A 13,499-nucleotide genomic window follows, 5' to 3' on the forward strand; every position below is an offset into this window, starting at 1 on the left:
CAAGATCTCTATTTGAGAACTAGACAGCTGGGAATGTCAGAGAAACCAGCCTCCTCTCCATGGACTCTGTCTGCACTTCCCACTGCCTCAGTAAAGCAGCCAGAATAATCAAAGACCTCACCCACCCCAGACATTCTCTCTTCTCCCCTCTCCATTGGGGGGAAGATGCGAAAACCTGAAAGCACGTCCCAACAGGCTCAAGGACAGATTCTACCCCGCTGTTATCAGACTGATAAACTGGACCCTTGACCTCACAGTCCACCTTGTTATGGCCCTCACACCTTTTTGTCTGCCTGCACTGCACTTCCTCTATGACTGTCACACTTTATACCTCATTTGTTCTACCTCAATTGATCTGTATGAACAACATGTGAGACGAGTTTCTCACTGTACCTCGGTACATGTGACAAGAATAAACCAATTCCATTTCCAAGAGGGGGCACAGTTTAAGGAGACAGGAGGGATTTGATAGGAACCTGAGGGGCAACTTTTTCACCCTGAAGGTAGTCTGTAAGTGGAAGAGCTGCCAGAGCAAATGGTTGAGGCACGTACATTAAGAACATTTAAAAAGGACTTGTATAGGGACATGAGTAAGGAAGGTTTAGAGGAATATGGGTCAGATACAGGCAATGGGAACAGCTTGGATGAGGATACAGACTGATGGAGAGATTGGGCTGAAGAGCCTGGCGATTTTGATGAAAACGGCTGGGGAGGGTGAGTGCCTCACCTCCCAAGAGGAGCTTGAAGAGGAAAGGCTCCTCTGCTGTCTGTTGGTCCTGAATTGGGGCCACTGTTTACAAACCAGAGGCAGATCTTTCGGGAGGAAAGTCAGAAGATTATTTCATGTGCAAAGATGCTTCTGCATACATAGGTCCAGCAGAGAAGATGAAGGAGAATCCAAAGAGAAACCATGTTACTGGAAACAGAGGAGCTGGAGGGGCCCTGAAAGACTAAAGTGGACATCTTTGTGTGGAGCTGCAGGAGATGGAACAGGTCCTCAATGAATATTCTTCCTGTTTTTACCATGGAGACCTGGGAGCTAGGGAAAGTTAATGAGGATGTCTTGGGAGAATCCACATTACTGTAGAGGAGCTGGACATGCTGAAATGTGTGGAGGTTGGCAAATCTCTAGGGCCTGACCAGAAATATCCAAGAACACTGTGGGAGGTTAGAGAAGAAATAGCAGGAATCGTGGCTAAGATATTTGCATCATTGTTAGCCGTAGGTGAGGTGCTGGTGGACTGAAGGGTAGTGAGTGTTATACCTTTATTTAAGAAGAGCTACAAAAGAAGAATATAAGAACTATAGAAGAGTATACCTATGAGCTCAGCATCTGGGGTAGGTCAGTCTCCAGAGAGGGATAAGATGTATTGGGACTCAACGACCAGACCTGGATATAATCTACAACTCTTGATGCCTGCAAGGCACTTGTAACATCATTAAAGACCCATCCCATCCCGGACACTATCTGTTTGATCTCCTGTCATCTGGTAGGAGATACAGAAACATCTTAGGCAAGACAGTAAGACTGAAAAACAGTTTCTTCCTGAGGGCTGTTGTGCAGCTGAATAATGCTACACCCGAATTTGCCAATGGCCTTTGAGTGTTATGGAGTGTTATTGATTTTTAAAAATTAAGCCATACTGCATGCATTGTAAATATCTGTTTTTGCTCGGACTGAAGTACCACTGCAATCTTGTCTTGAGCAACGAGAATAAAGTTCTATTCTATGTACATCTGGGCCACCAGCAAGGCTTTGTGCATGACAGATTGTCTTAAGAACTTAAATGAGTTTTTGATGAAGTGACCAGGATATTCAGTAAGGGTGCATTAGTAGATGTGGTCTACATGGACATCTGATAAGGTTCCACTTGGTAGGCTGGTTTGTAAAGTTAGGTCACACTATATCCATGGAGAGCTGACTATTAGGATACAAAATTGGATTGATGGCAGGAAACAGAGGTGTGTTAGCCTTTGTTAGTCAGGGGATTGAGTTCAAGAGCCACAAGGTAATGTTGCAGCTCTATAAAACTCTGGTTAGAGCACACTTGGAGTATTGTGTTCAGTTCTAGTCATCTCATTATAGACAGGATGTGGAAGCTTTAGAGAGGGTGCAGAGGAGATTTACGAGGATGCCGTCTGGATTAAAGAACATGTCTTCTGAGGAAAGATTGAGAGAGTTTGGGCTTTTCTCTTTGGAGTGAAGTAGGATGAGAGGTGACTTAATAGAGATGTATCAATAAGAGGCATCGGTCGAGTGGATAGCTGGAGACATTTTCCAAGGCTGAAATGGCTAGTACAAGGGAGCGTAATTCTAAGATGATTGGAGGAAAGTATAGGGGGATGTCAGAGTACTTCACTCAGAGAATGGTGGGAACATGGAATGCACTGCCAGAAATGGTGGTAGAGGCAGATATATTAGGGACATTTAAGAGACTCTTAGAGATATGGATGAAAGAAAAATGGAGATCTATGTGAGAGGGAAGGCTTAGATTGATTGTGGAGTTAGTTAAAGGGCTGGCACAACATTATGGGCTGAAGGGCCTGAACTGCCCTATGTTCAGAGTGTGTCAGTAGAATGATGTTTCTTAAGAAGGAGGCTGATGTCTCGTGGTTTCCCTAAGGAGGAAGTGCTGGGACCATTACTGCCATTTATATCCACAATTTGGATGAGAGTGTACAAGGGGTGGTTAATAAGTTTGCAAATAACATTCAAATAGGTTGTGCCTTCAACAGCGAAGAAAGTTATCAAAAATCACAGTGGGGTCTTGATTAGATAGGTAAGTGAGCCAAGAAATTGGCAAATGGAATTCAATTAGATATTTAAGACGATTGGATTAAAGAAATAAGAGCAAAATTAGGTCATTTGGTCCATTTAGTCTGCTCCACTATTCCATTGTAGCTGACTTACTATCCCTCTCATCCTCATTCTCCCCATAATCTTTGGCTAATCAAGTACCTATCAACCTCTGCTTTAAATATACCCAATGACATGGCCTCCACAGCCATTTGTGGCAATAAATTCCACAGGTTTGCCACTCTCTTGCTAAAGAAATTCCTCTTCATCTCTGTTCTAAAGCAACTTCTTTGTATTCTGAGGCTGTGCCCTCTGGTCCTACTCTCACACTATTGGAAGAAATTCTCTCTGAGTCCATTTTATCTGGGTCTTTCAATGTACCAAGTGTGGTATTTGAGAAAGTCAAACAAAATAGAACTTTCACAGTAAACAACAGGCCCTGGGGAGTGTTGTCGAACAGAGTGACCTTGAGGTTCACGTACAGGCAAATGATTTGTTGCAGTTGTACAAGACACTGGTGAGGCTGCACTTGGAGTATTGTGCCAGTTTTGGTCGTCCTGTGATGGGAAAGGTGCCATGAAGTTGAAAGGAGTGCAGAGGAGATTTACGAGGATGTTGTTGGGACTTGAGGGACTGAGTTATGGGGAGAGGTTGGGCAGGTTGGGGCTTTACCCCTTGGAGTGTGGGAGATTGAGTGATGACTTTATGGAGGTCACTCCTCCGTCAGGATCAGGGTGTTGGGGCCCGAGGCGAGGGCTGGTTCAGTTAGCTGCTGCACTCCGTGCTCAACTAAGAGTCCATGGATTTAATCACTTCTTTTGGCAGACTATCGGGATACTCCATCAATTGGACAAAAAGTGACTTTGTGCCTCTCTCCAACGACTACACGCCGGGTTTTTTTGGAAAGTGTCCCGTTTAAAGTAGTTAAGGATCACTTTATTTATCTTGGCTTGGTAATACCCAAAGATCCTAAACGAATATTTAAATTAAACTTTGCGGAATTTATCTCAAAACTTAAACAGAACATATAAAGTTGGAAAACCCTACTTCTGTCCATGATTGGTTGTATAAATTCAATTAAAATAGTTTCCCTTCCTAGGTTTCTCTATCTTTGTCAAAATCTCCCCATTTTTCTTACATCAGCCTTCTTTAAAGAGTTGGACTCCACAATTTTGTCTTACATCTGGAATTAAAAGAACCACAGGATTTTGAAAATTCATTTGCAAAAGCCCAAGTCTGAAGGAGGGCTGGAATTACCTGTATTCAGACACTATTACTGGGCTGTCAATGTTAGGGCTCTAATGTTCTGGCACAGGGGCTCCAGATAACTTAACCCCTGGGGCCCCTGTTGTGGCTATATATGGAGTCTGACTCTTGTCAACTCCTCCTTGCCAAGATGAAGCTACACTCAGGTTGGAGGAACAACACCTTATATTCCATCAGGGTAGCCTCCAACCTGATGGCATGAATATTGCCTTCTCTAACTTCCATTAATGCCCCTCCTCCCCTTTGTACCCCATCCTTTCTTTCTTTCTTATTAATTATTATTTCCTTTTTGTCTCTCTCTCTTTCCCTCTCACAATGACTCCCTACCTGCTCTCCATCTTCCTCTGGTGCTCCCCTCCCCCTTTCTTTCTCCCTAGGCCTCCCGTCCCCTGATCCTCTCCCTTCTCCTGCCTTGTATCCCTTTTGCCAATCACCTGTCCAGCTCTTGGCTCCATCCCTCCCCCTCCTGTCTTCTCCTATCATTTTGTGTCTCCCCCTGCCCCTCCAACTTTCAAATCTCTTACTAACTCTTCTTTCAGTTAGTCCTGACGAAGGGTCTCAGCCTGAAACATCGACTGTACCTCTTCCTAGAGATGCTGCCTGGCCTGCTGCATTCCACCAACATTTTTTGTGTGTTGCTTGAATTTCCAGCATCTGCAGATTTCCTCATCTTCACTATTCTAAACTCAAGTTGCACAGGATTTACGCTTTTGTCTCGCCAATGTGTGACAGAGGTCAAGGGACGGAGGCCACATTGTCACACGCCTTTTGGTTTTGCCCTTCACTGACTGGATTTTGGTCCAAAATATTCCACTGGTACTCAAAGGCCTATAAAAGATCCTTCCCCTTGGAAGCTGGTCTCGCCATCTTTGGCTGTTCGCAATCCACCTATGCTTCCCTACAGCCGTACAACAGTCTCTGATGCTGGGGATGACTGTTGCCAAAAGACTTATCTTGAGGGAATGGAAATCACCCTCTCCCCCTTCCTTCCAGAGATGGATGGCTGACATGATCTCAGTCATACAGATGGAGACACTCAGGTTCTTGAGAACCAATTCAACTATAAAATTTTCAGCTATCTGAGATCCATTTCTTGCCTACCTAGACGAGGCCGGGGGGCAGATGAACAATTCCCCCCCCAGTTAATCTCTCACGGCCCTCATTCGAGACTTAATGTTTAGCACTTTTGAGCGCTCTGTACAACAGGTATCCCTCTAATGTTATGTCCCTTTTTTTCTTTTTTTTTGCTTATTCTATTTTTACACATGTCTGAGCTTGTATGTTCTTGTGAATTTTATTGTTTTTTGAAAATTTTGAAAATAATTTTAAAAAAATTTTTAAAAAAGAGTCAATGGACAGCAGTCTGTCTGTGTGGACTTCAGTTCTGAATGCTATTTGCTTGTGTTGATTGTTCGCATTTTTTTCCCTCCGCCCATTGGGTGTTTGACGGTCTTTTTTAATGTTATTTTTTGGTTTCTTTGTTTTGTAACTGCCTGTTATGGAGATAAATCTCAAGGTTGTATAACGTACTTTGAGGTGTTTAAAGTCACAAGGGACAGAGAGTGAATGTGCACAGTCTTTTCCACAGGGTTGTTGAGTCAAGAACCAGAGGGCACGGGTTTAAGGAAAGAGGTGAGTGATTTAATAGGAACCTGAGGGGCAACTGCTTTACCCCAAGGATGGTCCGGATATGGAACAAGGTGCCAGTGGAAGTGGCTGAGACACATTCACAACTTTAAAATGACGGTTGGACAAGTATGTGGATAGGAAAGATTTAGAGGAAATATAGGTGAATGGGATGAGCTTGGATGGTCAGCATGGACCAGTTGGGCCGAAAGGCTTGTTTCTGTGTATGAGTCTCTACAGAGAAGTTGGAAACTCCAAACTTTCTTCTGACGCTGGCTGAATTGCTGATTATTATTGATAAGTCTATTGTAAAGGCCAAAGTTAAACAATTAGTCATTACCTTGTTGAATAGCTTGAGAGGCTAAATTAGTACAATCCATCACAATGCCGGGTGGTGGCACTGCTGTTTTAAGAAGCCGTCACCATTTTCAGAAGGAACTAGCAATAGAATACGGAGAGATTTTTACTCTGTAACGGTGAAATTCAGAGCAACACACAGAAAATGCTGGAGGAACTCAGCAGGTCAGGCAGCAACAATGGAGGGAAATAAACAGTCGACGTTTCAAGTCAAGACCCTGCATCAAGGCTGACTTAAAGCGTCTCAGCTAAAAACGTCAACTGTTCATTCTCCTCCATGGATGCTGGCTGGCTCGCCTGCTGAGTTTCTCCAGTATTTTGTGCGTGTGGTGATTTAAACAAAAACGTTACTTGCGGAAGGACTCTGGTTACCTTATCCATGCCTCTCTTGACTTTCTAAACCTCCAAAAAGTTCAGGCATACCCTCTGGTATGACACATCAACCCTGGGAAATGTCTGTCTACTCTGTCTGTGCCTCGCATAATCTTATAAACCTCTAACAGATTTCCCCTCAGCTTCCACTGCTCCCGAGAAAACAATGCAAGTTTATCTAACCTCCCTTTGTAGCACATGCCCTCTAAAGTAGGCAGCACCCTGGAGAACCTCCTCTGCACTCTCTCCAAAACCCCCACACCCTTCCTGTAATGGGGTGACCAAAACAGAATGCAACAGTCAGATAGCATCTATGGAGGGGATTGGACAATAAAACATTTTCTGTCTTCTTCCCCCTTCCTTTCCAGTCCTGATGAAGGGTCTTTGCCCAAAGCGTCGACTCGTAATTCCCCTCTGTACTATATTAGCCTACTTTATAATATGGGACTACTTTATGTTGTAGTAACACGTTGTTGCATGCGCGTATTGCGCATGCGCTTTTAGGCGTGGATTGATTGGTACGTGTATGTTCAGTTCCGTTTCAGTCAGTAAAGAACCCTGTTAACTTATCTCCCGTCTCCAGTGTTTTTATTTATAGCTTTGTTGTGTAACCCGGCCACGTACACAACACCCTTCATAGATGCTGTGGAATCAGTTGATTCTCCCATCTGAACAAATGACCAACAACTGATCAGACAACAGGAAAGGAAGCTGTGTTTTCCCAAAAATTATCCCTGTCATTGATCCTGCACCCCGCAGTAACCAGGTGAATCGCTTTTCTTCACAGATGGCAGTTCTAACTACGTCAATGTTGAGCCTCTGGATGAAGGTAGGAGGGTTGTGGGGAGAGGGCGGTTTATCCCATCAGCATCCCCCTCCGCTCCCCTCCCATCCCCTCCGCTCCCCTCTCATTCCCTCAGCTCCCCTCCACTCCCCTGCCATCCCTTCCGCTCCCCTCTCCTCTCCAATCCCCTCTCATCCCCTCCTCTCCCCACTAATCCCATTCGCTCCCCTCTCATCCCCTCCTCTTTCCCCATCTCCTCCTCTTCCCTCCCATCTCCTCCATCCTCCACTTCACCATCTTCCCTCTAACCTCCAGCTCCCTTCCAACACCCCCCTCTCCTTCCCTCCTTGTATCCCTACCCCTCCTGTAATCCCTCCTCCTCCTTCTGGGACTGCAAGTCCTGGGTGATTCTAGAAGGAGGACAAAAAAGTGCCCCCACACCTCTCTCCCTGCCTGGAACAGCATCCTCCCCATTCCAAGATGGGGCTCGTCTCCCCGCTTGGTTCCGGCATCCCTCCAAGCCTCTACCCCTCTACACCCACTCTCCAGACACCACCAATTGCTTCTCTGTCTCCTGAGTATGGCATGCTGACCAGAGTATTTCATATAACCTCACCCCTACAATCTGCACTCCTCCCCTGTCTCCATCACCCACTCTCTCCTGTGAACTCTCCCACAGGTCCCTGTGATCCTTTACTCCTCTAAACACCTCCCCATCTCTGACCGCCTCCCTCCCCTACACACCTCCCAGTCTCAGACCCCCTCCTTCCCCTAAACCCCTACCAGTCTCTGTAACACACTCCCTCCCCTACACACCTCCTGGTCTCAGACCCCCTCCTTCCCCTAAACCCCTACCAGTCTCTGTAACTCCCTCCCTCCCCTACACCCCTCCCAGTCTCCAACCACCTCCCTCTCCTACACCCCTCCCAGTCTCTGAGCCCCTCCCTCCCCTACACTCCTCCCAGTCTCTGACCCCCTCCCTCCCCTACACCCCTCCCAGTCTCTGACCCCTCCCCATCTCTCCTCCCTCCCCTAAACCCCTCCTAGTCTCTGTAACACACTCCCTCCCCTACACACCTCCTGGTCTCAGACTCCCTCCCTCCTCTAAACACCTCCCCATCTCTGACCGCCTCCCTACCCTAAACCCCTCCCAGTCTCTGTAACTCACTCCCTGACCTACATGTCTCCCTGTCTCTGATACTCTCCCTCCCTGACACCCCTCTCCGTTTCTGACCTCCTCCCTCCCCTACACCTCTCCCTGTCTCTGACCCCCTTGCTCCCCTATATCCCTCCTGTCTCTGAACCCCTCCATCCCTATACCCCTCCCTGTCTCTGACCCCTTCCCTCCCTCCCCTAAACCCTTCCCAGTCTCTGTCCCTGACCTACCTGTCTCCCCATCTCTGATCCCCTCCCTCACCTACACACCACTGTCTCTGACCCCGACCTTCCCCTATACCCCTCCCCGTCTCTGACCCCCTCAATCCCTCACACCCCTCCCTATCTCCATGACTCTTTCTCTGCCCTTTCATGTTTCTGTAACCACTTCCATACAGAATGATAAAGTTCTCACTTAACATGCTCTGCTCCCTCCACAGACGTTAACAGGCAGAGTGCGGAGGATGACGAGGACGAAGATGAGATATCGGACTATGTCAACTCCTCCAAATGTGTCCTGCGGCAGTGAATGAGACGGTAGGGTCCTCTGGATCGGGTCTGAGTCATCGGTTGGGGATTAGGTTTCATGGGACTCAAGGGGAGTTAGTCCATGCACTCCGCATCCACCACATTACCTCGCCCATATCTACAGGTGAGAAGCGTGACGGGATTCTCTCCAATGTTCTGGATGGTGTTAGTCCATGCACTCCACATCCACCACATTACCTCGCCCATATCTACAGGTCAGGAGTGTGACGGGACTCTGTCCAATGCTCTGGGTGGTGTTAGTCCATGCACTCTGCATCCACCATATTACCTCGCCCACATCTATAGGTAAGGAGTGTGACAGGACACTTCAATTCCCCTGATGGATTTAGTCCATGCCCCCCACATCTACCACATGCCCCCTCCCCTATGTTCAGGTCCCCTCCCTATTAATGTCCATATCCCTCCATTTCCTGCTCATCCACGTGTCTTTCTCAGACCCTCTTGGACACCTCTACTGTATCTATCTCCACCATCACCCCTGGCAGCTCATTCCAGGCACCCATCACACTCTCTGTAAAATGAGTTTACCCTCTCTCACTTTAAAAGCAGGCCCTCTCGTATTTTACGTTTCAACCCTGTGGGAGAAAGATACTGACTGTCTACTCTATCTGTGCCCCTCGTAATCTTATTATCCTCTGAACGGTCTCCCCTCAGCACAACCCTGTCTGATCTCTGCTTGTGGCACATGCTCTCTAATCCCGGCAGCATCCACACGGGAGCTAGTCCATGAAAGATTCGGGATTGGTCAGGGCATGAAGGGTTACGGGGAGAAGGCAGGAGATTGGGGCTGTAAGGAAAATTGGATCAGCCATGATGAAATGGCTGAGCAGACTTGATGGGCCAAATGGCCTAATTCTGCCCCTGTGTCTTATGGGAAGTTGCTCTGGAAGGTGAGATGTCACGGGATCCAGGGAGAGCTGCTAGTTGGCACACAGTTCGACTGTAGGAAGCAGTGGGTGAGGGTGGAAGAGTGCAGGCCCCCAGAGCTCACGTTGGGACTTGCTGTCTGTCATCTGGATCAATGATTTGGATGAGAATATACAAAGCACATTTGCAGAAAACACAGCAATAGATGGAGTCATAGACAGTGAAGATAGTTATCGTGATTTACGGAGGGATCACAATCAACTGGGGAAGTGGGCTGAGGAATGGCAAGTGGAGTTTAGTTTGGGTAAGTGTGAGGTGTAGCATTTCGGGAAGACAAACTGGGGCAGGACTTTCACAGTGACCGGTGGGACCCTGGCGAGTGTTGCAGAACGGAGAGATGTAGGGGTGCAAGTACATGGTTCCCAGAGAGTGGGGTCACAGGTAGACGGGGAGGTGAAGAAGGTGATTGACAAGCTGGCCCTCATCAGTCACAGCACCGAGTACAGGAGTTGGGGCGTTATGTTGCAGTCGTACAAGATGTTGGTGAGGCTGCGCTGGGAGTGTTGTGTCCAGTTTTGGTCGCCCTGCAGTAGGAAATTAAGGTGGCGGAGATTTATAAGGATATAGCCAGGATTGAGGGATTGAACTGTGGAGAGAGATTGGGCAGGCTGAGACTCTATTCCTTGGAGTGTAGGAGACTGAGAGGGGTGAATAAAACAATGAGAGGCAGAGATAGAGTGAATGTACAGTCTTTTCCCCAGGGTTGGGGAATCAAGAACGAGACGGCACAAGTTTGAGGAGAGAGAGGAGAGATTTACTTTTACACGTAGAGGGTCATTTGTATATGCAACAAGCTGCCAGATGAAGTGGCTGAGGCAGGGATAGTAACATTTAAAGGGTACTTGGACAGGTACATGGATAGGAAAGGCTGCAGCGGTTCCCAGCCTGGGGTCCACAGGCTCCTCGGTTAATGGTAGGAGTCCATGGCATGTAAAAGGTTGGAAATGCCTGGGTTAGATAGATATGGACCAAACACGGACAAATGGGACAGCTGAGATGGGAATTCTGGTTGGTATGGACTAGATGGGCTGAAGAGCCTGCACGACTTTGGGATATTATTCTACCTACTTAACATCTGCCACATCCCCGGTCCCCGTTTGACAGGCTCTCAAGTGGATCGAAGTCTCTACAGCAGTTCCTGTGATGATTTAAACTTTGTATCAAATATTTCTTCTTCAGGACAACGCCAGTGTCAGAGAGACGAGGAGGATGACGATCATTTTATTTCCAGTGGAGAATTGTGCACTCAAATTGCCAGGCCTCTCCGCAATCCCGAATTCCTTGACGCTGTTGATCAATGGGTCGAGTTTGTGACCTCCGTTGTGTTTGGCTCAGGATGCAGGTCTCCAAACTGACACCTCAACCTTCCTCCTACCCACCTGTATCCTAAAAGGGGTTCTACCCCTGCTGATCCAGTGAGGCTGCTAAATGCACCCCCTCTGTCCCCCCGAGAGGGGCAGGGGTGGTCTGTGGTCTCGCCGAGATCTCGGGAGCCCACGGCTGAATCAGAACTTGTGCTTGGCCTTTCTGCCTTCCTCTTCTCCTGCTACCCACCCCATCATCCACCTCTCTCTGCCAGGTGAGGCTCTCCTCCCTGCTTCTTGTCTCCATAAGCCCCTCCCTCCCCTACACCCCTCCCTGTTTCAATCACCCTGTGACTCCCTACATTCCTCCCCCTCTCCGTGACCCTCTGACTCCCCTACACCCCTCCCCATTTCAGTGGCCCTCTCCCACACCTACATCCCCCCCGCATCTATGAGCTCCTCTCTACCCTACACCCCTGCCTGTCTTTGTGACCCCCTCCCTCTCCAACAACCGCCTCCCTCCCCCTGCACCCTCCACCTCTCTCTCCTCCGCTACAAAACGTCTGCCGCCAAACTTCCGTGAAACGGTTATTCAGTTCTGTCAATGAATCCGTGAAGTTTTTTCCCTGGAGAGAAATATCCCAAAGGTGTTGGCAGAAATCTAGAAATGACAGCATGGTTGACGATATCCTGAGATTAATTATTTTTATTGTGTGTGTTGGATTGTTTACTGTGATGTACGGTATTAGCTTCCTGCTCTTCCTTCAGAACTTGGTCTCCGGGGAAAGGTCTGCGAGGGTAGCGAGGGCGGGACACAGGAGCAGAGGGGCTGGGAATGACGCAGAAGGAGATTCTGACCTGAGGGAGTGGTACATCGATGTCCCTCTTGTGTCCACCTCCCTGTCTGTCTCTCTCTATCTCTCCCTCCATCTGTCCTTCTCTTTCCCTGCCTCCTCTGTTCCTCCCTATCTCTGCACCTCTCTTTCTCTCTCGCTGCTCTCCCCCTCTGTCTCCCCCCCAGAACTCCTTGGTCTCTGCCCCTCTTCTCCCTCTCTCTGCCCCTCTTTCCCACCCTCCTTGTCTGCCCCACACTCTGTTTCTCCACTCTTTCCCCCTCCCTCCCTCCACATCCTCGGACCCAGGGGGTTTAGACGTGTTTCTGTGACCCATGCGTCCCTTGCTCTCAGCCTCCCAACTCTGCACACCGTCCCACCTGTCTTGGGAGCAGGTGGCAGCAGGCCCTCCATTCTGCCTCCTGTCATCAGTCCTCCAGTCCACACTTCCCCTCCTTCGTTCTGACTCCTCCTGCTCATCCCTGCTGGGGCCCAGCGACCTCTATCTCAACGGGGTCCCGGGGTTTTAGCCAGAGCCCAGGCCTCAACCTGACCTTTCAGCCCCAATTCCTCAGCCCAACCTATGATCTCTGATTGGGCCCCGGACTCTCTCTGCCTCCAGTCTGGGTGCAGATTTAGCTCAGGCCTCAGTGCCTCTTGACTCAGGATTCCAACCTGAGCTCCAGGCCCCGGGATCCAACTTGATGTCCTTAGCTTCAGCCTGACCTTTAGGCCCCAGGGCCTCAGCCCGACCTACTGGGATCCCCCAGGCCTCTGTCTCCTTATTGTGGCCCAGTAACTCTGCCCAAGCCACAGGTGCCGGCCTTAATACCATGGCTCCCCTAGGCCTGCTCATTTGTCCCATTGTTCCTTCTTCCTGTCGCCCCAGGACTTCTGCCCCAGCATCAGGCCCTCTCTGCCCCCTCACTGAATGGGGATCCAGCCCTTTCGGAGGGCTGGGCTTCTTTTCATTCTCCCCACCTCTCAAAACTTCTGAGCAAGGAGCAGGGAGACCCAGACGGAAGAAAAGTGTTTATGTGTGTGTGTGTGTGTGTGTGTGTGTGTGTGTGTGTGTGTTTGTATCTGTGGGGGTGGGGAGGGGAAGAAATGAAGCAAAACTGTAACTATTGCATGAATTTTCCCTCTGTAAATAAAACCATGAAGATTGATCATTCAGAGTGGGGTCCTGGTTTTTGTAATGTCTTACTGACCTCCTCCCTCCCCTCCAAATCACTGCATTTCCTGAGGATGGGAGCGGTTCAGCGTGGGTCACAGTGGGATGAGGGACAAGGCCCCTTCCAAACGCTCCCTTCTCACACCATCACTAGATGCTATATACTATGTTCTAAATCATCAGATCAACAAATTAGACACAACTTCTACAAGAAAGAACGCAATTAGACCATAGACAACATCCGTTGTGGTGCACAGTTGTCACAGGGTTGCCGTACTGAGGTAGTGATTAGAGTTGTGCCGGTTGGTTCTCGAGCTGAATGGTTGAAGGGAAGTCACTCTTCCTGAACCTGGAG

The 13,499-nt window shown here is 48.5% G+C and overlaps 1 protein-coding gene across 2 annotated transcripts in view; it reads left to right on the plus strand.

Annotated features, from left to right (window-relative positions):
- LOC134354332 (uncharacterized) overlaps window positions 1-13,119 on the plus strand; it is a 32,503-nt gene extending 19,384 nt beyond the window's left edge. For both annotated transcript variants that reach the window (XM_063063264.1, XM_063063265.1), the window contains exons 11-13: window positions 7,206-7,247; window positions 8,798-8,894; window positions 11,013-13,119. In XM_063063264.1, coding sequence (XP_062919334.1) covers window positions 7,206-7,247; window positions 8,798-8,886 — 131 coding nt within the window. In that variant the 3' untranslated portion in view covers window positions 8,887-8,894; window positions 11,013-13,119. The remainder of the gene's footprint in view (window positions 1-7,205; window positions 7,248-8,797; window positions 8,895-11,012) is intronic.
- The last annotated feature ends 380 nt before the right edge of the window (window positions 13,120-13,499 follow it).

This window comes from Mobula hypostoma, chromosome 11, assembly GCF_963921235.1.
Source record: "Mobula hypostoma chromosome 11, sMobHyp1.1, whole genome shotgun sequence".
Lineage (NCBI taxonomy): Eukaryota > Metazoa > Chordata > Chondrichthyes > Myliobatiformes > Myliobatidae > Mobula > Mobula hypostoma.